Here is a 26,559-nt window from a genome sequence, read left to right on the forward strand (position 1 = left end):
GGACACCTCTGATCTAATCAAACTCTTATAACTGCTTAAATAATGATAATAATAATGATAATAATAGTAGTAATTAGGGGTGTCAAAATTAATTGTTTCTTCGGTGCTAATAATAGTAGTAATTAGGGGTGTCAAAATTAATTGTTTCTTCGGTGCACTGCGATGCAGACGCGGACAATTCGGTATCGGTTCAGTAATAATCATAACCGGTTATTACTGACGTCATTTACCTCATATGCACTCTGTCGCGAGGGAGGCGATCGCGAGTATTTACAGCGCTTTAACTACTTAATACTCATAAACTGTGCACAATTTCACTGTGTGTGTTTGCTGGATCAGTCTTTCACTGACATATACAACAATAGCCCCTATTTCACTGAGATCGAGAGAATGAAAGTAGTCTCCATTTCTCTGTCTCTCTCTCTCTCGTTCTGTCTTTCTCTCTTTCTCACACACAGTGGCCCATTTGACCTGCTGGCGTGGCTTTTCTTCTCCTCTCGGCTGTTTTACAACGTTACTTTTGCATACAGAAAGGAGCGCGTGTCTGCAGAGTTTTCTCCACCGTGTCTATCATACATCAGCTGTGAGATCGCCGCTGCCGTCTGCGCTTATCAGTGTTACTCATCTGTGAAGAACGCAGCGCGCAAGAGCCAATCGCAACCGTTTTTTTTGAGGGTGTGACCAATCAAAGGGGTGTAAGAGAACTAGACAAGGATCAGAAAGTGAGCTGGATATTTATATTTGTTTATATTATTTGCTAAATGCTCGTTTTGTTTAAAGTTACAGTTTATATATCTGACTGTTTGTATTAAATGACAAAATTGTATTACAAATAGTATATAAATATAAATATATTCATACATTTCAATACAAGAAATGCTGCTGTGAAGAAAATATAAAACTGTGTATGGAAAGCACCGTCAATGCACCGTGATGCACCGAAATATCGAATTGAACCGAATCGATGGCATGATAATCGTAACCGAACCGAACCGTGAGACTAGTGCAGGTTCACACCTCTATTAGTAAAAATAATCTAAAAGTAGCAGTAGTAATAGTAAAAAAAATAAACTCATTGATCTAAAAATGAAGGTCTGATTGAATATCGCACTCTAAAAATGATGGGTGGTATTAACCCACGATTGATCACATATCAACAAACCCAATAATTCCAATTAAATTTAAATGATATTCTTTAACCCAGCTAACCCATGGCTTTGCATAATCGACCCAGCGTTGAGTAATCATGCATTTTTAGAGTGCAAAGTAACATTACAGCCCAACATTGAAGCATTTATTCAGCAGTCATGTACCTTTTACAGCACGAATGATGAAGTAATACAGAGGTGCACTAGGAGGTTTTTCACAGATTGCTATGCTTAAAGGGATAGTTCACCCAAAAATGAAATAGACTGACTATTTACTCTCCCTCAAGTGGTTCTAAACCTTCATGAGTTTCTTTCTTCTGTTAAACAAAAAAGAGGATATTTTGAAGAAAGCTCAAAACCTCTAACCAATTACTTCCATAGTAGTAATGTTTATTTTAGGGTGAACTCTCCCTTCAACGATATCTATAAGCTTGTGTCTTCCAAAATATATAGTTGAAGTCAGAATTATTAGCCCCCCTCAATTATTAGACCGCTTGTTTATTTTTTCCCCAATTTCTGTTTAAGGGAGAGAAGATTTTTTCAACACATTTCTAAACATAATAATTTTAGTAACTCATTTCTAATAACTGGTTTATTTTATCTTTACAATGATGAATGTATATAATATTTTATTAGATATTTTTCAAGACACTTCTGTACAGTTTAAAGTGACATTTAAAGGCTTAACTAGGTTTATTAAGTTAACTAGGCAGGTTAGGGTAATTAGGCAAGTTATTGTATAACAGTGGTTTGTTCTGTAGCTTATCGAGAAAAAATATAGCTAATAATTTTGTCCCTAAAATGGTACATAAAAAATTAAAAACTGCTTTTATTCTGGCCGAAATAAAACAAATAAGACTTTTTCCAGAAGAAAAAATATTATCAGACATACTGTGAAAATGTCCTTACTCTGTTAAACATAATTTGGGAAATATTTAAAAAAAGAAAAAGGGAATCGAAGGGGGCTAATAATTTTGACTTCAACTGTATATAAGCTAGTGTGAAGATATTTAGAAAAATGTTGGAAACCCGTGAACGTTGACCTCCATTTTGTTTTTCCTATCACTTTATGGATGTATGCAGTATATAATCTAGCATTCTCCAAAATATGTATACAAGCTAGTGCGGAATGATTCTGAAAAATCCTGGAAATGGGTAACCATTGACTTCCATTGTATTTGTTTTTCCTAGTGTGGAAGTCAATAGTTACCAGTTTTCATTATTTTTCAGAATATCTGCTTTGTGTTCAGCAGCAGAAAGAAACTCGTAGAGGTTTGTATCAAGTAAAGGATGAGTAGATCATAACAGAATCTTCATTTCTGGCTGAACGATCCTTTTAAGTATGAGCGGAATTGTAAATGTAATTGCTATGTTTGACTTAGCAAACATCACTAAGGATTTTACTGGAGATAAATGACTCCGGGTTATAAACTGCATCACGGAAACCAATCAGTGGGGTTTTAAAAACCCTAAAACCATCAGAGTGGATGAAAGATGTGATTAGTTTCAGAGAATCTTGAGGGATTTCTAGTAAAACAGCATTTGTTGTTGAATCAATTTATTACACAGCAGAACAGCAGTTTTGGTGTGAGATGATGACTCCTGTTCTCTGATGCACTTTTAAAACTATTCATATATATTTTTAATAAATGTCCTAGCAGTGCTTTGTTTTGTTTTTTTTCAGAATAATGCATTGTTAATTCACGGCAATGCTTGAAGAGTTAGTTCACCTCAAATGAAAAACTTGACTCATTATTTACTAATTGACTCATTAAAACAAATTCAATGGAAGTCAATGGTTACAGGTTTTAAGCATTTTTTCAAAATACCTTCCCACCTTTTTATAGATATATTTTAGAGCACACAAGCTTATAGATATCCTTAAAGGGACAGTTCACCTTAAAATTAAAATCTATACACTATTTACTCATTCTCAAGTGGTTCCTTTGAGTTTTTTTCTACTTCTGTGGAACATTAAAGAAGATATTTTGAAGAAAGCTGAAAACTTGTAGCCATTGGCTTCCATATTGGGAAAACTATTATAATAGAAATCAATGGTTACCCGTTTCCAGCATTTTTTTAAAATATCTTCCCACTAATTTATAGATTTATTTTGGAGCACACAAGCTTGTAGATTAACTTAAAAGTATGGTTCACCCTAAAATAAAAATGTACAAACTATTTAGTCTCTCAAGTGGTATCCAGCATTTTTCAAAATATCTTCACACTAGCTGATGGGTAATATATTTATATATATATATATATATATATTGAAGAACACTACATTGTTTACTGTATATATCCTTAAAGTGATAGGAAAAACAAATACAAGTCAATGGAAGTCAATGGTTACCCATTTATTGAATTTTCCAAAACTTCTTCTTACTAACTTATAGATATATTTTGGCACACACAAGCTTATAGATATCCCTAAAGGGATAGTTCACCCTAAAAAGAAAATGTACATACTATTTACTCTCCCTCAAGAGGTTCTAAACCTTTATGAGTTTTTTTCTAAGTAATTCCACAGTATCTTTTGGATATATTTTAAGGAACACTAGATTGTACCATTAACTTCCATAGTAAGAAAAACAATACAATGGAGGCCAATGGTTACCCATTTCCAGCTTTTTTTCAAAATATCTTCACACTTATATTTATATATTTTGGAGAACACTAGATTATATATTATATATATCCTTAAAGTGATTAAAAAAACAAATACAATGGAAGTCAATGGTTACTCGTGTCCAGCATTTTTCAATTTATCTTCACACTAGCTTATATATTTACTTTAAAGAACACTAGATTGTACACTTTATATGTGCTTATTATAGGAGAAACAAATACAATGGAAGTCAATGGTTACTCGTTTTTTCGGCATTTTTCTAAATATCTTCCCACTAATTTATACATATATTTTGGACTACACAAGCTTCTAGATAGATAAAGGGATAGTTCATCCTAAAATAAAAAGTAGACACTATTTACTCTCCCTCAAGTGTTTCTAAACCTTTAAGAGTTTTGTTTTCTGTTGATAAAGAAAATATTACTGAAAACCTTTAACCATTGACTTCCATATTAGGAAAAACAAATACAATGGAAGCTAATAGTTATCTGTTTCCAGCATTTTTCTACATAGTTCTACACTATCTTATGGATATATTTAAAGGAACACTAGATTGTATAATAGATATGTCCTTAAAGTGATAGGAAAAACAAATACAATGGAAGTCAATGGTTACTCGTTTCCAGCATTTTTCAAAATATCTTCCCACTAATTTATAGATATATTTTGGAGCACACAAGCTTGTAGATATTCTTAAAGGGATAGTTCACTCTAAAAAAGGAAAAGTTTACACTATTTACTCTTCCTCAAAAGGTTCTAAACCTTTATGAGTTTTTTTAAACTAAAAAATAAAAAATATATATATTTTGAAGAACGCTGAAAACCTGTAACCATTGACTTCCATAATAGGAAAAACAAATACAATGGAAGCTAATAGTTATCTGTTTCCAGCATTTTTCTACATAGTTCTACACTATCTTATGGATATATTTTAAGGAACACTAGATTGTATAATAGATATGTTCTTAAAGTGATAGGAAAAACAAATACAATGGAAGTCAATGGTTACCAGTTTCCATCATTTTTCATAATATATACCAGCTAACTTATAGATTTATTTTGGAGCATGCAAGCTTATAGATATCATAAAGGGATTTTTCTTTTCTTGAACATTAAAGAAGATATTTAAAAAAAAAAAGCTGTAAACCCTTAACCATTGACTTCCATATTAGGAAAAACAAATGCAATGGAAGTCAATGGTTACCCATTTCCAGCATTTTTTTTCTTCACACTTAAATTTATATATTTTAGAAAACACTAGATTATACTCTGTATGTATCCTTAAAGTGATAGGAAAATCAAATACAGTGGAAGTCAATGGTTACTGCAATGGTACTGGCTAGGTCAGGCCAGTAGTTCAGATTTTCACTTGCCCTGCCAGAATTTTCACTGGCCCCACCAAAAAAAAAAAAAAAAAAAGTTAATAACACACATTTTAAATAATGTGTTAAAAATAACGTCTGTGAATTTAAATATTTAAAAAATGTAAATAAATGTATAATGACAGAATTTAAATTGTTATGGAGTGTGAAAATTTGCAGGTGTTTTATTGCCGTTCTAAATGATTTAACAAAAGGTGGCTGACTTGCCAAACTGATGGCAAACTGTGCAAAACCTCACTTCCTTTTTTTCGTTGTGTTGTATCCACATAAATTTCTGCCTCTAAGACGTTAGCCTCATAACTTGATGTTGCCGCCATTTTACTGTCTCTTCGCTGTACTGGTTGCCACCAAGTTACAGAAAAAAAGTAACCTGCTCACAACATCCAATCAGATAAGAGGAACCAATATGGTGTTTACGACATTATAGAGAAGGTGGCATTTAAAAGCTTAAAAGCACAAACGGTTTCTCGATTAAGACAGTATTTGCTGGCAATTGATAAATAGTTGCACTGTCGCAGGCAAATTAAACTTCTGTTAAAAGGCAGCACTGGCCCAATCGGGCCAGTAACAGTCCTGCCTACTGTCCCGAGCATCTCTCATGCTGGCCCCGGGCCATCGGGCAGTCCTTATCATTGAGCCCTGCTATAAATTTAAATATATATATATATATATATATATATATATATATATATATATATATATATATATATATATATATATATATATATATATATATATATATATATATATATATATATATTGAAGAACGCTGAAAACCTGTAACCATTGACTTCCATAAAAGAAAAACAAATACAGTGGAAGCTAATAGTTATCTGTTTCCAGCATTTTTCTACATAGTTCTACACTATCTTATGGATTAATTTTAATGAACACTAGATTGTATAATGGATATGTCTTTAAAGTGATAGGTAATTTGGGACATCTCATCACCCTAATGGGTGACTAAAACAGGGCTATTCAATATTCTAATTGTGCTACAGCTTCTCTGAGCCCCAGTTTAGCAATGGCGTCACTGTTTTTGAACAGCAGCGAACCGAAAGGAATACTTCACATTATCGACGAGAGAAAGCACAACGCAAAGAGGCGTTTCCTGCATCATAGCGCAGATTAATTCTTTAACCAATCAAGGGCCTCCTTCTTCCGTCGGCCCTGCTTCAGCCCCACCTAGCCCTTACGTTAATCCAGCCCTGGTTACTGGTTTCCAACATTGTTCGAAGTATCTGTTTAACAGAAGATTTTTAACTCAACCAGATTTGTACCAGTGAATTTGAGTAAGTCGATCATTTGTGTGTGAACTACCCCTTTAAGACAAGTTTAAGTAACCGTAGCTCTGTGTCATACCACAGAACATCACGTCACTCAAACCAAAACATCAAATCTTTTATAGCAGTGATTACGAGCAGATTGATGAGATACCTCCTCCAAATCAAAGGAAGAAATCTAAAAAGCCGGCCACGTCCCCGGGGATGGATGTTGTTTCGGATGTTGGTGGAGGCACTGGCAGTTTCCACTTTGCATTTATCATTAGCACACAGCACATTCCCACGCATGCTTCAGCACCAGATACAGTAGAAGGAGGAGATTTGGCGCAGCGCACACATTTTCTTGTTTAGTTATAATATGTCTGGCTCTTTCTTCTGCCGTGCAAACATTAATTTGCTTATTTATTTTGTTCTCCGAGCTGCTCGGTGGCTGTGCGTTCACTACCGTGGACATAATCGCGTTTAAATAGAGCTAGAGGATAAAAACGCTTCCTCCAAATAGATTTAGGCGAACATGAGTAGGCATCTGTGCCATGTTTTCTCCTCTTCTGCGCTGTATAGGAAGGCATTCTGTCATAATATCTTACTGTATTGTGCTCTACCTGCTGCCATAGCATTGTAAGCATTCTGACTGCTTACACAAAGCATGAAAAAGTGCTTGCGTTTCTACAGAGGAAGCCTTTGCACTATAATAAACAACTGAAGAATTATTAGACCCCCTGAATATTTGGTTTCCCAATTTCTTTTTAACAGAGAGAGATTTTTTTAACACATTTCTAAACATTAATTTATTCATTCATTTTCCTTCGGCTTAGTCTCTATTTCAGAGGGCGCCACAGCAGAATGAACCACCAACTATTCTAGCATACTGTATGTTTTACACAGGGAGAAACCCTCAAAGAAACCACGTGAGAAAGAGTAAATAGGGTGTAATTTTTTTATTTTAGGGTGAACTGTCCCTTTAAGGATATCTATAAGCTTGTGTGCTCTAAAATATATCTATAAGTTAGTGGGAGAATTTTTTTTTTAAATGCTGGAAATGGGTAACCATTGACTTCCACTGTATTTGTTTTTCTTACAATGGAAGTCAGTGGTTTCATTCATTCATATATTTTCCTTTGGCTTTGTCCCTTTATTAATCTGGGGTAGCCACAGCTGAGTGAACCGCCAACTTATCCAGCATATGTTTTACGCAGCGGATACCCTTCCAGGCACAACCCATCACTGGGAAGCATCTATACATACTCATTCACACACACATACACTACGAACAATTTAGCTTACCTGTACCACAAGTCTCTGGGGAAAACCAGAGCACCTGGAGGAAACCCACGCCAAACACAGGGAGAACATGCAAACTTCACACGGGAATGCCATCTGACCCAGCCGAGGCTCGAACCAATGACCTTCTTGCTGTGAGGCGAGAGCGCTACCCACTGCATCGCCCTCCCTGAGTATTTTGTTTCCCAATTTAACCGAGAAAAGATTTTTTCAACACATTTTTTAACATTTATTAATTTTCCTTCGGCTTATCGTCTCTATTTTTAGAGGTCGCCACAGCGGAATGAACCGGCAACTATTCCAGCATACTGTGTGTTTTACGCTGCGAAAAACCCTCAAAGGAACTTTGACTCTTTTGGAACTTTTTGACCCTCACTTGAGAGAGTAAATAGGGTGTACATTTTTATTTAGTACTGGGATGCAGCTGGAAGGGCATTCACTGTGTAAAACATACAGTATGCTGGATAAGTTGGCGGTTCATTCTGCTGTGGCGACCCCTGGCGAATAAATGGACTAAGCTGAAGGAAAATGAAGGAATGAATGTAACCATTGACATCCACAGTATAAATAACAGATACAATGAAAGTCAATGGTTACCCATTTCCAGCATTTTTCTAAAAATCTTCCCAAAAGCTTAAATATATATATTTATTATGGAGAACACTAGATTATAGACTGCATATATCCTTAAAAGTGATGGGAAAAAGCAAATACAATAGAAGTCAATGGTAACCCATTTCCAGCATTTTTCTAAACATCTTCCCACTAGCTTAGAGATATATTTTGGAGCACACAAGCTTGTAGATATCCCTAAAGAGACAGTTCACCCTAAAATGAAAATCTACACACTATTTACTCTCTCAAGTGGTTCCTTTGAGGATTTCTCGCTGCATAAAAAAATATGCTGGAATAGTTGGTGGTTCATTCTGCTAAGCCGAAGGAAAATTAATAGTAGATTCACTTGCCAAATTCAGCGTTTCTCATTTATTTGTCACAGTTTTTATTGTGTTTGATGGCATGCAGCATAATTCTGTTCTGCATTACAATAAAATGAATCCTCATTTTGAGAGAAAATAGTGTTTCTACAGGTGGTTTGTCAAGCCCACTCACCTGTTAAAGGGCCATGAAACCCCCTCGTTTCAGCAGGGTGTTTTCACACCTCTACTTTGGAAAAAGTCAGAAAAGTGGGCGTGTCCAGCTCTGTTTAGGGGGGAGTGTCGGAGGAAGAAAAGTGGGATGGTGTGGGAGTGTCTATTTGGGCACGCGCGAGTTTCAGAGTCAAAATACACACAAACACACATACAGGAGAAAGTGATGGTGTTTAACCTACATGGACATCTGTAGTCGAATTATTTGCCAAATTATTAAATGGTGAACTTTAACTGCAGTTTGGCTCTTTCATTCAGGGAATTCATTCATGCCCCTCGCGACACACAAGATATTTGATTCGAGGAGCTGCTCTAAGCGTGTATTTTTCATGCAATGTTTGATACCGCACGGCTAATGAGAGAGAAAAAACCTCAGCATTTCCCAGAAATTTAGATGCACACGACAGGTAGTGTCAGAAAGCCGCGCGTGTTATTCCGGTCACTAAATGCGGTAAAAACCCTACACGAGGTTAAAGTTTGGTTGTGGTGCTAACATGTTTACACTCTGTGCAATAGTTTGTTAGATACGAACAAACTGAATAAACAAAGAGCACTGGTCGCTCATTTACCAAATCTGTAGAGACAGGACAATCACCAGCAACTAGAGCCGCGTCTTTATTAAGAGAAGACTACAAACGAATCCAGATTTCAGCGTTTGCAGATGAGAACAGCTCTTAGGTAAACAATAATCCTCCTTAGACACGTAAGTTACTGTTGTCGCGCGTCGCGTACACTGTTAATCCACACGTGACTCCAGCTGCGCTCTCACAGAGAGAAAATGAAAACGAAACTTAACTGCAGCAAACTATAAAAGCAACACTTCACGCTTGTTTTGCCAACACAACGTGGCGTCTCTGTCCTGAAAACACGGTGATAGTAATGAATATTAATGAAGTTGCACAATAGAGCGTGCTGATTGGTTTGAATCAAGCTTTACTCATGCATTAATGCATCACACTGTAAGACGTAATAAGACACACTCTGGCACAGACGCCCAGTCTGCACGCTGGAATACAGGCTATTATGTCATGACCGTGACGCAGCTTCAAAAATTCGTTTCAAACCGGAAGTACGAATTTGCTTGAAATAACGCAAAAACAACCAATTTACACTTTTTAGTGAAATATAGGTGTCCTAATAGTGTTTTTAGCAGTGCGGGACACATATACAACTGTCAACAGCTCAAAACATGTGTTTTGGTGTTTCGTGACCCTTTAAGAATATAAAACGTCTTTTCCTGTCATGTGACCCACAGATCTAGCCCTGGAAAAGGCTCTGTTTGGCTGCGTGTTGAAGCCGCTGAAGGTTCAGCTGCAGCAGACGCTGGTGTCTCTCCACACTCGGGACGGCTCCTTACAGCGCGTTACAGAGAGTCTGCTGGCCCACCAGGAGGGGGCGCTGGAGCGTCTAGCTATACGAGTGGGAGTCCTGGACGTTCGCGGAGTAGAGCGAGCCAAGGCTAAGCTCATGCTAATGCAACGCAGTCATTCGCCCATTGACAAGGTGCTGCTTCTGCTGCAGGTCTGCAAGAGTGTGTACAAAGCCATGGGGACTCAACCGGGTGAGGAAACATTTAGATTACAGTCATTATATGTCGTTTGAGAGTAATGCTGTTGATACACTGGGCAACTTTTTAAGCTGTTTTTCTGGGCAACTTTAGTGAGACACAGGGTGACTAAATAGGGCAATGGGTTACAGATTGTTACAAACCCCTGATGTTAGTCTAGGGCAGGGGTCTCAAACTCAATTTACCTGGGGGCCGCAGGAGGCAAAGTCTGGGTGAGGCTGGGCCGCATAAGGGATTTCACAAAAAAAAAGTCCTCAAATGTCATTAGTAACAGTTTTAATTATTTCTTCTGAACATGAAGTGTCCTGAACATTAATAGAACATTGAGTGAAGATTATGAACAGTTCTTCTGAACATGGCATCTTTTGCCTACTTCTTGCTGCCAGAGACTTGACAGCGCTTCTTCTCACAAATCTGAACCATTTGGCTTCAGAGCGGAAGCAGTTGAGACCCTCAGTATGGCTTGAAGATGATCATCATTAAGTCTAGACCTGTACTTTGTTTTATTGAAGTCCTAGGGAAAAAAGTGGGGGAACTCAAAACTTCCATTCCCTCACCTAAAAAAAGGCGTATATATGTATAAATAAAACACCCCCACCCCACTCCAGTCACATCAGTCTGTACCAGTCTGTATCTACCTATAATATCAACACAATCTCACGGCAATTCGTAACTTTTTCATTTAGTGGCTAATTCGTATGAATTCGTACGATCTAATTCGTGAGATCAGGCTGATAATATATATAAGATGCAGGGCAGGCATGTGCACACATAGGGCTCAACCTGTGCAGTGCACATGCCCTTTTTAGTCTTGCATAGAAAGTGCCCTTCCAAAATGATCAAAAGTGCCCCCGCGACGCCACACACCCTCGGTCCCGCCCTTCAGTAGGCGCGCGATAACACCGCTCTTGAGTACGCGCGCGACAACACAGCTGATCAGAACGCGCGCGACAACGCGCATTGAGTGACAAGCGCGCTGTGTACGGATAGAATCAGCGGAGCGGGGAGCACTGTCAGAGTACAGCGGTCGGTGCGGGCCAAAAAATATTGCACTGAGGGCCGCAAATGGCCCGTGGGCCGCGAGTTTGAGACCCCTGGTCTAGGGGATGGTGGGGTTTGACATTTGTGTAATTAAAATATATTTATATAAACTATAAATAAGTGCAAAAGACAATGGCGTAGCGCAAAATGCGGAGGCCCCCCTGCAGGGATCACCGACGGGGCCCCCAGTTGAGGGGGGGGGGGGGGGGCAGAGCCAGAGATATACACATATACATATATATCGGGAGTTTTCCTGGATGTTAGTATGCAATTTTTTTTTTTTTATAAAAACTATAATTTTTCTACTTTTCTACATTGATGGATCAGTGAACGCACAGGCATTCCTGACAAAAAGCTTGTGTTTGTGTGTACAGAAATGTACTATTCACCCTCCCTGTTAAATTTGATCTAATCCGTGTTCTGAAACACTCCTCCTCTCCTGCTTTCACTTCTCATACTGACGGAGGGAGCGATTCGTTTGTGAATGAATCTCCGTTATGAACGACTCGTTCACTAGCCGACAATAATACAAGTTTCTGGCAGCGCAGCATCTCGTTGTCAAATTTTTTTGCATAGTTTGCTGATTTTATTCAACAAAACTAGCATAAGCCGAGTATTTAGTGCGAGTTGGAGCTGCTTTGCCTTATGATTAATGCAGTAAGTGACTGTTATCATCAATAACGTTACCTGATTAGCACAAAAGTTCAGAACATACAGAAACATTAAAAACTTAATCTCTTACCTATGAAGTGTTCTGCCTTTGTGCTTTGTTTTATTTGTTTGCTCGTTACTACACTCGTAGACAGCGCTAAAGTCCCGCATCTTCACGTAATAACACTGTCTTGACTAGTGCGGTTGAATGGCATTTGTCCTGGGAGCACTGTACCAATGTGGCGGTGCTATTGACGCATAACTCAGGGTCCCTATGCGATATCTAGTGTATATATCACAAATTGAGGAGCGGGGAAAGGAGGCGGGGTGGAGCGACAACGCTGGGAATCCTTCACAAACTGAGGAGCGATCACAAACCGAAAGTGGCGAGAGCGTCAAAGTAGCCAGAAGTCATTCATTTTTAACGAGAACCGGCGGCGAGAACCAGCGGCGCGTCTTCATTGGCTATGACGCGGTTCGGCAGCAAGCAATCAGAATGAAGTAGTCCACCGCTTGAGAGGAGTTCAGAGCACACAGACCTGTGAACTTTGGTTCCGACCACAGTTGTTCCCAAGAGTTTAATTATTGCGGTTCCAGGATTTTCAATTATTGAAAATCAGGACTACGTGGGGCCCCCTAATCACGCGGGGCCCCCCACGCGGTGCGTGCCCTGCAGGCCCGTCCGCTACGCCACTGGCAAAAGACAACCAAAGTAATACCAAAAATATGTGTTTTTAATTACAATTCCCAAAAGTGAACATAAACAATGAATTAATCAAAAATAAAAAGGGGTCAGAAACATTTAATATCAGCAATTCATAATTTAATCAGTACACTGAATGAAAATCCTATAGTTTCTCTCAAAGAATCTTGGGAAAATGACCTTGGTGTTGATATTACGGAAGAACAATGGGAAAATATTTTAAAGATGGTCCACTCTCCTTCCATATGCACCAGACATGGCCTAATGCAGTGTAAGGTACTGCATTAGGCCATGTGGACTTCTTCATTCTGATTGCTTGCTGCCGAATCGCGTCATAGCCAATGAAGACGCGCCGCTGGTTCTCGCCGCCGGTTCTCGTTAAAAATGAATGACTTCTGGCTACTTTGACGCTCTTTCCACTTTCGGTTTGTGATCGCTCCTCAGTTTGTGTAGGATTCCCAGCGTTGTCGCTCCACCCCGCCTCCTTTCCCCGCTCCTCAATTTGTGATATATACACTAGATATCGCATAGGGACCCTGAGTATGCGTCAATAGCGCCGCCACATTGGTACAGTGCTCCCAGGACAAATGTCATTCAACCGCACTAGTCAAGACAGTGTTATTACATGAAGATGCGGGACTTTAGCGCTGTCTACGAGTGTAGTGTAGAGCAAACAAATAAATAGAGCTCATTTAACCAATGCCAAATTAGCCAAATTTTTCCCTGATAGAAGTGATGCCTGTCATCGTTGTAAGCAGTCCCGGCCAACCATCTTCATATGTTCTGGAGTTGCCCTCAATCAAAAAAATTTTGTGCCAGTGTTTTTGACACACTTAATAAATCTAATAGCATAAATCTTGACCCTAACCCCTTGACAGCCCTTTTTGGTATTTCAGAAAGAGTTGACCTGACTGTTGCATCTCGCCAAGTTATTGCTTTTTCTACTCTTCTAGCTAGACGAGCCATTCTTATCAAATGGAAACAGGTGATTCCTCCATCACATGACATGTGGATCCGAGAAATTTTTAGTTACATAAAACTTGAAAAATTAGGATGTTTACTTGCAGGATCTCTCAAATCTTTTTACAAGACCTGTAACCCTGTTTTAGACTATATCAAAGGCTTACCTTGTTTAGTCGATATGAGATCTAATAAGCAGTAATTAATTGGAAAGAGGAAATATTGACTCCTTAATGTGAACTTTCAATTACTTTTTTTTCAATTGTTATTATTATAATTTTATTTATTTATTTATTTTTTTATTTTATTTTTATTTTTTGCTTTTATCGTGAACTTGCTCATTTACTATTATATTGTTTAACAATTTCTTTTAATTCTTGTATTTTATTTTTAATTTATTATTATTTCTTTTAGAGGATATGTTTGTTTAGAATTCATACATTTTAATTTATTTTATTTCAAGGGGAGAGTGGGAAAATAAGACACTCTGTAATTTTTCCTTTGTTGTATTGTATACTATGATGTATTGTCTTGTTAAACTCAATAAAAAATAATAATAATAAATAATAAATAAATAAATAAAAAGTAAGTAAAGCAAAAATATACTATTTACAATATATACAACATTGAGACAAATAAAGACGGAGACGGGTGGCGCTAAAGAAACAAAAAGAACAAAACCCAAACTAAATCTAACTTCCCAGAAGCATCTAGCTAACTAACTATGTAAAAACAGTATAATTAACACGCAAAGAGTCTTCCGAGTCCTGACTGTCTACTCTTTCTATCTATCCAAAAAGTACAAGGGGAGGCGCTCGCCCCTAACCTAATGTACTATACAGCAGAGTAGTCCTAAGTGTTGCAAAATGTATGTCACGTGACCTTCTTACATGTCCGCTTCGTCCAAGCCTGGTAAACAACGTAAATGGAGAAAATGGATATGGATAACGGACGGATAACGTGAACACAAAATACACAGTTAGACGGGGTTAGTTCTAAAAACGACGCAATTACACAAACAGAAACGAGCGGGGAAAAAAGTCAAGTGAAAGAGAAGTCAAGGGGCTAGTGAGTGGTCTGGCGCGCGCTTTTATGACGGGTGGTCTTTGCTTATGGGATGTCACGTAAGCGGGGAGGAAATGACTGACAGCTGAATAGACCAATGAACACAACCTGAGAATAATGAAAGCAGATATGCGAGAAGAGAGAGAGAGGGAGAGGAGACACAACACAAACACAACACACAAACAGAGCACAAATAACACAAATACATAACACAGATACAATATTGTTTCACATTCTTAATAGAAAAGTCGCAAAGCAAATCACACAGGTACAGGCACAGGTGCCCCCTGGTGGTTTAGTATCCCTGTGAAACTTGTGTAATCGGCTCTGTCCGAAGTTGTTAGTCATTGCTTTATTTACTGCTAAAGCAATGACTAACAAAAGCTAAAGCTAAAGCTGCTAAAACTGCTAAAGATTGCGTTATTTCAACATCTTTTGTAAATAATCATGTTTCACAGATGAATTTGTGCATAAAGTACTACATTACCCATAATGCTCTACTGACAATTCCACCAATCAGAGAGTCATAGCAAGTAAACTGCACAAAAATAAATATTTAGCTCCTCCCACTTCCATAGAGCTTCACATGTTTTCAGTCAAATTGATCTCCCTAAGCTCTTAAACTAAGTATATATACAGAATCATGTTTCACAGTGCCATTTGTGCAGAAAAACTACATTACCCATAATGCAGTACATACAATTCCACCAATCAGAGAGGCACAATAAGCAAACCATTCAAAATGAATGTTTTACGTCCTCCCACCTCCATAGAGCATCACATATTTTCAGTCAAATTGATCCACTGTAAGCTCTCAGACTATAGATAGATAGATAGATAGATAGACAGACAGACAGACAGACAGACAGATATATATATATATAGATAGATAGATAGATAGATAGATAGATAGATAGATAGATAGATAGATAGATAGATAGATAGATAGATAGATAGATAGATAGATAGATAGATAGATAGATAGATAGATAGATAGACAGACAGACAGACAGACAGACAGACAGACATATAGATAGATAGATAGATAGATAGATAGATAGATAGATAGATAGATAGATAGATAGATAGATAGATAGATAGATAGATAGATAGATAGATAGATAGATAGATAGATAGATAGATAGATGGACGGACGGACGGACGGACGGACGGACGGACGGACGGACGGACGGACAGACAGACAGATTGGTAGACAGACAGACAGACAGACAGACAGACAGACAGACAGACAGATAGACGGATGGATGGATGGATGGATGGATGGACGGACGGACGGACGGACTGATAGATAGATAGATAGATAGATAGATAGATAGATAGATAGATAGATAGATAGATAGATAGATAGATAGATAGATAGATAGATAGATAGATAGATAGATAGATAGATAGATAGATAGATAGACAGACAGACGGATAGACGGATGGATGGACGGACGGACGGACGGATGGACGGATAGATAGATAGATAGATAGATAGATAGATAGATAGATAGATAGATAGATGGATGGATGGATGGATGGATGGATGGATGGATGGATGGATGGATGGATGGATGGATGGATGGATGGATGGATGGATGGATGGATGGATGGATGGATGGATAGATAGATAGACATATAGATAGATAGATAGATAGATAGATAGATAGACAGACAGACAGACAGACAGACAGACAGACAGACAGACAGACAGACAGATAGATAGATAGATAGATAGATAGATAGATAGATAGATAAATAGATAAATAGATAGATAAATAGATAATTATTGCATTATTATTTTAATCCATTTTGTAAATAATCATGTTTCACAGTACAATTTGTGTATTAAAAACTACATTACCCATAATGCAGTGCATAAAATTCCACCAATCGGAGTCACGAGTAAGTAAGTAAGTAACTAATGTGTGCTTGTATAGCGTATTTATTGTGTATGGCCATACACCTAAAGCGCTTCACAATCATAAGGGGGGTCTCTCCACACCTCCACCAGTGTGCAGCATCCACTTGGACGATGCAACGCCAGCCACTGGACAATGGCGCCAGTGCGCTCACTGCACACGAGCTATAGGTGAAGTGGACAAAGTGATATAGCCAGTTCGGTGGATGGGGATGATTGGGAGGCCATGATCGGTAAGGGCCAATGGAGAGAATTTGGCCAGGACACCGGGGTTACACCCTACTCTTTACGAGAAGTGCCATGAATTTTAATGACCACAGAAAGTCAGGACCTCGGTTAAGCATCTCATTCAAAAGACGGCGCTCACTGACAGTATAGTGTCCCCTACACTTTTACTGGGGCATTAGAACTCACACAGACCACAGGTTGAGCGCCCCCTGCTGGCCTCACTTACACCACTTCCAACAGCAACCTAGTTTTCCCATGTGGCCTCCCATCCAGGTTCTGACCAGGCTCAGCCCTCCTTAGCTTCAGTGAGTAACCTCTCTTGGGCTGCAGGGGGATATAGAATAAGCAAACTGCTCAAAATGAATATAGCTCCTATATATTAGCTCCTCCCACTTCCATGAAGCTTCACAAATTAAGTAGTAAGCTGAACTCAAGTTCTCAATCTAATTAAATGTGTATGTATATGCGGATATTTGTTCAGTTAACTCGAATATTTTGTGTATGCAGCATTAATTTAGCATATTTTGTAAATAATCATGTTAAACAGTGCAGTTTGCACAGGAAAAACTACATTACCCATAATGCTGTGCAGCCAATTCCATCATTCAGTCACAGAATGCAAAACTGCACAGAAAATAAATACTTAGCTCCTCCCACTTCCATAGAGCATCACACATGTACTGTCAAATCAATCTCCCTAAGCCCTCAAACTACATATATATTCATATATCTGTTCAGTTAGCTAAAATATTTTGTATATGCAGCATTATTTTGTAAATAATCATGTTTTACAGTGGAATCTGTGCAAAAAAAAAACTACATTACCCATAATGCCGTACAGAACATTCCACCAATCAAAGTTACAATAAACAAATTTCGCAAAATAAAACTATTAGCTCCTCCCACTTTCATGAAGCGTCTCAAATTTAGGTATTCAAGTTGATCTCCATAAGCTCTTAAACTAATGACATATTTGTGTGTGTATATGTGTGCATATTTGTTCAGTTAACTCAAATATCTTGTGAATGCGGCTAATATGCAGTATCTTTAAGTTTTATGACATAACATTGTTTCTTCTCTGCAGGTCAGGATGTGGGATCTGACGACTTTCTACCAGCACTTTCCTACGTGCTTATTCAGTGTAATATCCCGCAACTGCTGCTGGAGACGGAGTACATGATGGAGCTGCTTGAGCCGTCATGGCTGACAGGAGAAGGTACAGGAGGATCCAGCTTAGAAACAAAACCATACAGACTTTGGTTAAAACCCTAGTCTTAAGATAAGCTTTACAATATAACTTGATGTCTTTTATTTTGTAGATTTAAAAAGTACATCATATCTGCTTAAAGGGGTAGTTCACCCAAAAATGAGCATTTACTTGCTATTTGCTCTCCCTCAAGTGGTTACAAACCTTCATGGGCTGCTTTTTTCTGTTGAACATAAAAGACAATATCTTGAAGAAAGCTGAAAATCTGTAACCATTCACATAAATGCAAAGGAAGTCAATGGTTACAGGTTTTCAGCATTCTTCAAAATATCTTCTTTTGTGTTCAGCAGAAGAGATAAACCTATAAACTGTTGAAACAATGCAGAATTTAATTTTGGGGGCTGTCTCTTTAAATTCAAACAGAAACAGGATTGCTTAATGCGGCCTATTGGCTGATTTTTATTCTGTTTTTAAAACATAAACATGGATTTTTCAGGGAAAACATCATCAAATTTTCGAAATGTACGTTGAAACTATGATCATAATATATTATAGAGGTCGCCACAGTGGAATGAACCGCCAACTATTCCAGCATATGTTTTACAAAGTGGATGCGCTTTCAGCCACAACTTAGTACTTCACACACATACACACATTCACATAGCGCATGTCTTTGGACTGTGGGGGAAACTGGAGCACCCGGAGGAAACCCACGCCAACATGGGACGAACATGCAAACATGCTGTGAGGCGATCGTGCTACCCACTGTGCCATCGTAGCACCTCTAAACTATATATTGTACAGTTAAAATGATTTCAGTTTTGTTTCTTTTTCAAATATTTCTCAAATGATGTTTAAAAGAGCAAGAATTTTTCACAGTATTTCCTATAATATTCTTTCTGCTGGAGATAAAGTCTTATTTGTTTTATTTCGGCTAGAATAAAAGCTGTTTTAAATATATTTTTAAATATCATTTTAAGGTCAATAGTAAGCTACCTAATAAAAGTCTTGTCATTGATACCAGCTGTAAGAACAAGAAATAATAAGTTGACTTCTAGCTGATCATTTAGAAAAGTGTTAGAAGGTCGATTTTTCGGATGAATCATCTGTTGATCTACATCCCAATCATCACACATACTGCAGAAGACCTACTGGATCCCAAGATTCTCACAGAAATCAGTCAAGTTTGGTGAAGGAGAAATCATGGTTTGGGGTTACTTTCAGTATGGGGGCGTGCGAGAGATCTGCAGAGTGGATGGCAACATCAACAGCCTGAGGTATCAAGACATTTGTGCTGCCCATTACATAACAAACCACAGGAGAGGGCAAATACTCCAGCAGGATAGTGCTCCTTCTCATACTTCAGCCTCATCATCAAAGCTCCTGAAAGCAAAGAAGGTCAAGGTGCTATTGGCCAGCCCAGTCACCAGACATGAACATTATTGAGCATGTCTGGGGTAAGATGAAGGAGGAGGCATTGAAGATGAATCCAAAGACTCTTGATGAACTCTGCGAGTCCTGCTGTCTTTGCCATTCCAGATGACTTTATTAATCAGTGATTTGAGTCATTGCAGAGATTTATGGATGCAGTCCTCCAAGCTCATGCAGGACTTTATATTCTATACTGGACATTATTTCTGTTCAGTGACAAGACTTTAGTCTAAGCAGAGTCAGACCTTACTGTCCTAATCAAATCATTAATAATCAAGGCATGATCATACTTTATTAAGTTCAAATAGGATAATACAAATAATCTAAAGGCAATTGCCTTTTTATAAAAGCCTCTCCTGAAACCAAAATATCAACTAGAAGTCAAGTTATTTCTAAAACATGGATAAGCGAAAAGACTTTTGTGAGAGAGTGTATTAGCCCTCTTAAGAATATGTATTTTTTGGATAGTCTACCGAACAAACCAGTTATTCAATAACTTGCCTAATTACCCTAACTTGCCTATCCCCTAATTAAGCCTTTAAATGTCAATTTAAGCTGAACACTAGTGTCTTGAAAAATAGAGAGGGGTCTGGATGCAGACCTGGTGCAATGCAATCTGAGCTGCATCTAATGCTTTTTAATGGCCTCACCTAACCCCACCCCTAACCCAACCCCTCATCGTGACGTCACTTGCTCCATTTGAGTGCATTGTGTCTGACATTCTATCGCTGAGTGATGCAATCTCAGCTTGCATCATAAAAACTGCATCCAGATACTATTGGAAAAATATCGGGCCGTATCATACACCCGGTGCAGTGTGGCGCAAGACGCGGCGCAGTAGTCTTTTGGTAGTTTCAGCTTGGCGCAAGAGTGGTTTTGAGGCGTTGCGCTACGCTGTTTAAATAGCAAAAGCATTAGCGCTCATTTGTGCGCCCATAGGCATTCTGGTCTAAAAAGGAAGGCGTTCTGAGGCGGACTGCTGGCGCGTTGCTATTTTGAGAATCTATAATAGATTTTTCATTAGACCGGGTTAGTTTTAGTCTAAACTCCGGCGCAGAGTTGTGCCTCGCTTACGCACTGCTTAATACGCACAAGAGAGCAATAGGCAAATATCTTTACATATGAAAAAATTTAAATATTTAGGATATATATAGGATATAATAAGAATAGATATAGGATATAAATATAAAGGATTAAAATATTACAAAACATATTATTTTCTAGCCTACATAAATATGAAAAACCACTGCTTTTATGTCTTCTTCATCTCGGGAGGCTTTTTCAGTTCATTCATAACTATTTGCTTTTATATAATGTTATTATTATTAGCAGTATTATTTATTATATCCATATTTATATTTGTTATATTGAAAACAAGCTTAGATTTGCCCACCTGTCAGGTTTTAGACCATATGGGGCACAGCATGTGTTTTAGGATATAACTCAGGTTTTTGAGCACATTTTGTTATTATTGTTCATTTATTCGTTTGCTGGAAATTAGAACTGAATTTAGAAATAGATTTGAAACGAATATTTGCGCTTAACAAACGCAATAAATTATTTATAGGCTAATTGATGTCTGTGCGTAAAGGTTTCTCTATCCAAGAGCGAAAGTGAAATGATCCATTATCTCTCATTCTCACGCAGTAGATGCTCTGTTTAACAGTTTTCTGTTAAAATTCTGTGAACTGTTTGCTTGTGAAATGCTCATTTTTTCCACTTAGACTTACTTTGCGTCCTGTAAATAGCGAATGCGCTCTTGGCGCGACGCAGCTGACTCTTAAAGGGAATGGGAGATGAGACTCTAATTGGTTTATTCTCAAAACACAACTATAATTCATTCAGAAAATAAACTCAACCCTTTTAGCCCATGCGCCTTGGCACAAAGCGCATTTTCCCGTCCTTAAATTAGCAAAAATGCGTTCTGACATAATATTATGTGCTGTCATTATAGCAAAGATAAAATAAATCAGTTATTAGAAATGAAGTATTAAAACTAATATGATTAGAAATGTGTTGTAAAAATCTTCTCTCCGTTAAACAGAAATTGGGGAAAAAAAATATTCAGAAGGGCGAATAATTCTGACTTCAGCTGCATATATTGTAATAAATAACATTATAATAGCATTAAAGTGCATTAATTTACAAACAAAATCTTAATCGGTTTCATTTAATAACTTGTCACTGTGTTCATCACAGAGTCTAAAGCGCAAGAGAATATCGTGAATGTATAAATCTTTCTAGACAGACCTACCATGAGCTCTGCGCCTCAGTGAGTGGGTGTTTTTCCACTTCATTTATCATTTATCATCATCATCCTCAATCGCCAAATTCCCAGCGAAGAACAAAACTACCTGAAGTGAGCAACGGCAAGCTGAAGTTACTGTTGCCATGGCAACCTGGCAGCAACCCCACACACGCACACACTGCCGTGAAGTGTTATGAATTATGTAATCGAGCTGATCTACCTACACTCTAAAGCCACTCATATACAGTATTTTTCAATGAACTCGAAAGTTGAAGCATTATTTATATCGATTCTAGCATCGTGTTTAACTTTAAATGCGGAGCGCTGGATGAACAGTCCACACACACATACTGTAGGATAATATAGGAAACTGCCTTTAGCAGGTTTTGCATTTTTGAATTCTTATGCTTTAAAGGAGACCCCATTTTACAAGATGTAAAATAAGTCCCTAGTGTGTATGTGTGTGATGTTTCAGCTCATTATAATCAATAAATAATGTTTATAGCTCTATGAAACTGACCCTTTTAAGCTTTGATCAAAATTGTGCCATTTTGGTGACTGTCTCTTTAAATTCAAATGAGATTGTGCTCTTTACAAAAGAGGGCGTAGCTACAAGCACCTGTATGTCAGTATAGTACAACACAATCTCACGGCAATTCGTAACTTTTTCATTTAGTGGCTAATTCGTACGATCTAATTCGTACATTTTAGTTCGATTTGCTCATCCCCTAATGACGGTTGGGTTTAGGGGTGGGTTAGGTGCCACGCCTCCTTTTTAAAATCGCACAATTTCGTACGACTGAACTCGTACGAATTCATACGAATTAGCCACTAAACTGGCAAAACGTGAAATACTTACGTTTTCTCGTGAGATCAGGCTGTATAGTAGCTGCTTCTCACTCAGGGCTGTTTATGCTAATGGGCGGAGTTGGTGGTAACGCGTTCCACTGTAGCTTATAACTATTCTCATTACATTTTGGGGGAATGCAGTAATGTAACCAATTATATTTTAAATTTGTGTAATTTGATTACAGTTACTAAACTCTTACATTACTTACGTTACAAATATAGTTTTTTGAAAACAATATTTACTTTTTAAATCACATTTTCCCACTGCAATGTAAATTAATGAGCATTCGCTTTTAAATTTCTGGAGAACACCAGCTGGAATATTGCTGAAATGGCTGCTGTCGAGAGTGGCTGCTTCTTCAAGAGGAAATACAGACATTACTTTGATTTCATTGAGCGTAAAAACCAAACTATTACTGTGAAAGTCAATTAGAGCTGCACGATTCTGGCTTAAATGAGAATCGTGATTTATTTGCTTAAAATAAAGATCACGATTTTCTCACGATTCTGTAGATGTAAAATAAAGGTATGGTAAAAATAAACATGTGGCACAACATCAATAATAATATTATGTGTAGGTCTACTGGTTTCTATAAATAATTCTATTCTACTTATAATAATTGTGATGTTGAATTATTATGTTTGAGATATATGCTTGCAATCTGTCATATTAGACCATTTTATTCACTGGTAAAATCAGACATTTGCCATTATCAGATTATATTCAACAATATATAGGCTAGAGTAGTTATACTGACAATGTAAACATTTATTTTCATGCACAACTGTGTGTTCACTATGAAAGAAAAAACATATCAAATGCTTGTCGCAATCATAACTCTAAAATGCGATATGATCATTTAAATGAAGTGCACACTTTCGGTTTCATTCTGACTGCTAAGTGCTTGTTCATACTACGCACGCGGCTCCCAAACGATCATTCTGTGCCACAAACTGAATATTATTTACAACTGTAAATAATACTACTGTACAACAACTGAATATTATTTACAACCTGTTACTCGCAACATATGCAGGTTCTGTTCACTAAAGTAGACACGCGCGCGTCTATCATTAAATAGAGCGCGCGCGCCCTGTGATAACAGCTCACTGTCTGCAGCTCATGTCACATGTGATTTCCCGGCCGCAAAAACATCATATTAAGACAAAAATGACATTTTTAGGTGAATTATACCTTATAAATACATTATGTGACTCGTTCTACATCATTTGGAGGTGTCAATGTCACTGAGCAACGTGTGTGAAACAGTGAAAAGTCTCGCGCAGCCGCCTTTTCTTCTCTCCTGAACTTGAAAATATGATTGACAGAATCGTAGAAATGCTGGATTAAGATCGCCTAGGGGGTCGAATCGAGATCGCGATCTTTTAACGATTAATTGTGCAGCTCTAAAGTCAATCTATGTCCAGTCTCTAATGAAAATTTGCTGTTAACTCGACCAGCAACTTGTTCAAGCTCTTGAATAGACAGCATTTTATGACAAAACTCCTTACCAAGGAGGCGCCCAAAAAACAGCGGCCCAACTCTGCCTAAACAGGCTAAATTGGATTATTGTGCAGAATTGGGAGTGAAGGTATCTTCTGAAAATATAGGGGCTTTTGCGTGTTCAAGTTCGTTATTTTAAAAGGAGGCGGGCAGCGTGTGACGCGCACGAGGAGCAAGCAGAGCAACGCATTCAAATATTCCAGATTTCACGTATTCAAAATTTCAGCATTTACAGTTTGTCTCTACACAACCACAGACATATGGCTTGTTTCCACTGACTGGTACAGTACGGTATGGTTGGGGTCAGTACAGGTCACCTTTATCAGGCTTGCGTTTCCACTACCAAGGGTACCCTTTTGGTGGGCGTGGTGTATGACAAAAAAGTTTTAGTCAACATCATTTTTGCTTGAGAAAATGTCTACAGTAAAGCTGTACGGGTCGCTCACAAATCATACGAGAAGCTCTTCTCACCAAACAGACGCTTTACACACATAAATACTTCTGTATAAATGTTTATTACTAACTTTTCTATGAACATGATTTGATTATAACTGCATCAATTATTGCAAAAAAAGCCTACTGTAATGTCGGTAATTATATAAAATAAATAAATAAATGCAATATATATGAACACATACAGACCCTTACAGTCTCCGATATAATACCAACTATACAGAAAAACTGCACACAGCAGACATTTAGTCCTTATTTGGGTTCAAAAACAATGCAACATATAGCCTACAGTCAGTGCACACCTCTCATCTGTGTCTTTAATCTTCAGCAGCATGTGTAGCCTCTGTTAAAGAGCAATTTCATCATTCTAAGTTCATAATAGTCCAATGATAATAGTTAAACATGGCAGTTTTCTCCTTTGAAAGGTTTCTCCTTTGCTTGTTCGCGCTTTACTCTCGCGTTTGTCCGTTTCTGACAGGATGGGGTTTTAAAAGCACGTCAATAATCAAGCGCACGTTATTATCATCAGCTCAAGAAGTTTGTTATTTCAGATATAGACGCGCAGCGAGTGCAAGGATGAAAGCTAAACCGCTTGTGCTTAAGTCTGGCTCGTAAAAAACTACGGAGCACAGGGTAAATCTGCTCTTCTTTTTGGCTTTGTGGCTGTTCATCAAGACAGTTTGTTTGAGCCGGGGTCGACCATGGCTCATTATTATATGCATATGTAATTCTGCTGTAATCTCTCGGCTGTGTATTTTGCAGGTTTTTTTGTTTTCATTGTGGTTTGTTGCGTAAGCCAATGAAGTATCTCTGTAAACCAATAGCGTTTAGCTGTGCGTCTAGTTCCGCCTTTGGTACCCTTTCTCACGTTTGGTACCCTTTAAAAACGGTACGGTTCAGTTCAGTGCGCCTTTTAACAGTGGAAAAGGCCATTTAAGCGTACCAAATCGAACCGTACCGTAGCACTCAGTGGAAACTGACCAATAGTGGGCTCTATTTTAATGATCTAGGTGTAAAGTCTAAAGCGCATGGTACAAAATCATCTCCCATTCCTTTTAAGCTTCAGTTGCATGGTGCCATGGCACATTTGCTATTTACATGGCGGACTTTGTAAGTGGAAAAGCTGAACACTTTACTAGCAAGAAAACAGTTAAACAGAGCATCTGCAGCGCGAGGTTAAAGAACGAGCCTCCTCCATTCAGCCTCTTTACTTCTTTTTACTTTACTTTTACTCTTTACTCCTTTACTTTAGTGGAGTAAGGAAATGGTGTTGTACACACTCCACTGAAGACGTCCATTAACCGACATATTTAATTCCATTTATTAAGTGCAGAGATTTGTGTCAAAACTATTTCTAAATTCAGTTCTAATTTCCAGCAAACAAATAAATGAACAATAATAATAAACTGTGGTCAAAAAAACTGAGTTACATCCAAACACACGTTCTGTTCTGCCCCATATAGTGACGCATACTTCTGCAAAACCAGACAGGTGGCCAAATCCAAACTTGTTTTTATTCAAACAAAAATAAATATACATACAATAAATAATACTGATGATGATAATAATAATAATAATAATAATACTAATATATTATAAAAATGCAAATTGTCGTGAATAAACTGAAAACATTTACATTTACATTTAGTCATTTAGCAGACGCTTTTCTCCAAAGAGACTTACAAATGAGGACAAGGAAGCAATTTACACAACTATAAGAGCAACAATGAACAAGTGCTATAGGCAAGTTTCAGGTCTGTAAAGTCTAAGAAGGAAAGTATTAGTAGTATTATAATTTATTTATTTTTTTTTTTTTTTTTTTGGGTACAGTTAGTGTGATATTCAGAGAGGCAATTG

The 26,559-nt window shown here is 37.7% G+C and overlaps 3 protein-coding genes across 6 annotated transcripts in view; 2 read left to right on the forward strand and 1 right to left on the reverse strand.

The window, feature by feature from the left end:
* The window catches only part of actn3b (actinin alpha 3b), a 701,279-nt gene that overhangs the window by 296,558 nt on the left and 378,162 nt on the right, over positions 1 to 26,559 (forward strand). The gene's annotated exons all lie outside the window — the stretch shown is intronic.
* The window catches only part of rin1b (Ras and Rab interactor 1b), a 226,796-nt gene that overhangs the window by 192,632 nt on the left and 7,605 nt on the right, over positions 1 to 26,559 (forward strand). For all 3 annotated transcript variants that reach the window (XR_015495170.1, XM_087260272.1, XM_087260273.1), the window contains 2 exons: positions 10,127 to 10,432; positions 18,095 to 18,226. Coding sequence is in view for 2 of the 3 variants with exons in the window: in XM_087260272.1 (XP_087116398.1) it covers positions 10,127 to 10,432; positions 18,095 to 18,226 (438 nt within the window). In the remaining variant the exon portion in view is untranslated. The remainder of the gene's footprint in view (positions 1 to 10,126; positions 10,433 to 18,094; positions 18,227 to 26,559) is intronic.
* The window catches only part of pfdn2 (prefoldin subunit 2), a 207,239-nt gene that overhangs the window by 43,868 nt on the left and 136,812 nt on the right, over positions 1 to 26,559 (reverse strand). The gene's annotated exons all lie outside the window — the stretch shown is intronic.

This window comes from Danio rerio, chromosome 7 (genome assembly GCF_052040795.2).
Source record: "Danio rerio strain M-AB ecotype USA chromosome 7, GRCz13ab, whole genome shotgun sequence".
Taxonomy (NCBI): domain Eukaryota; kingdom Metazoa; phylum Chordata; class Actinopteri; order Cypriniformes; family Danionidae; genus Danio; species Danio rerio.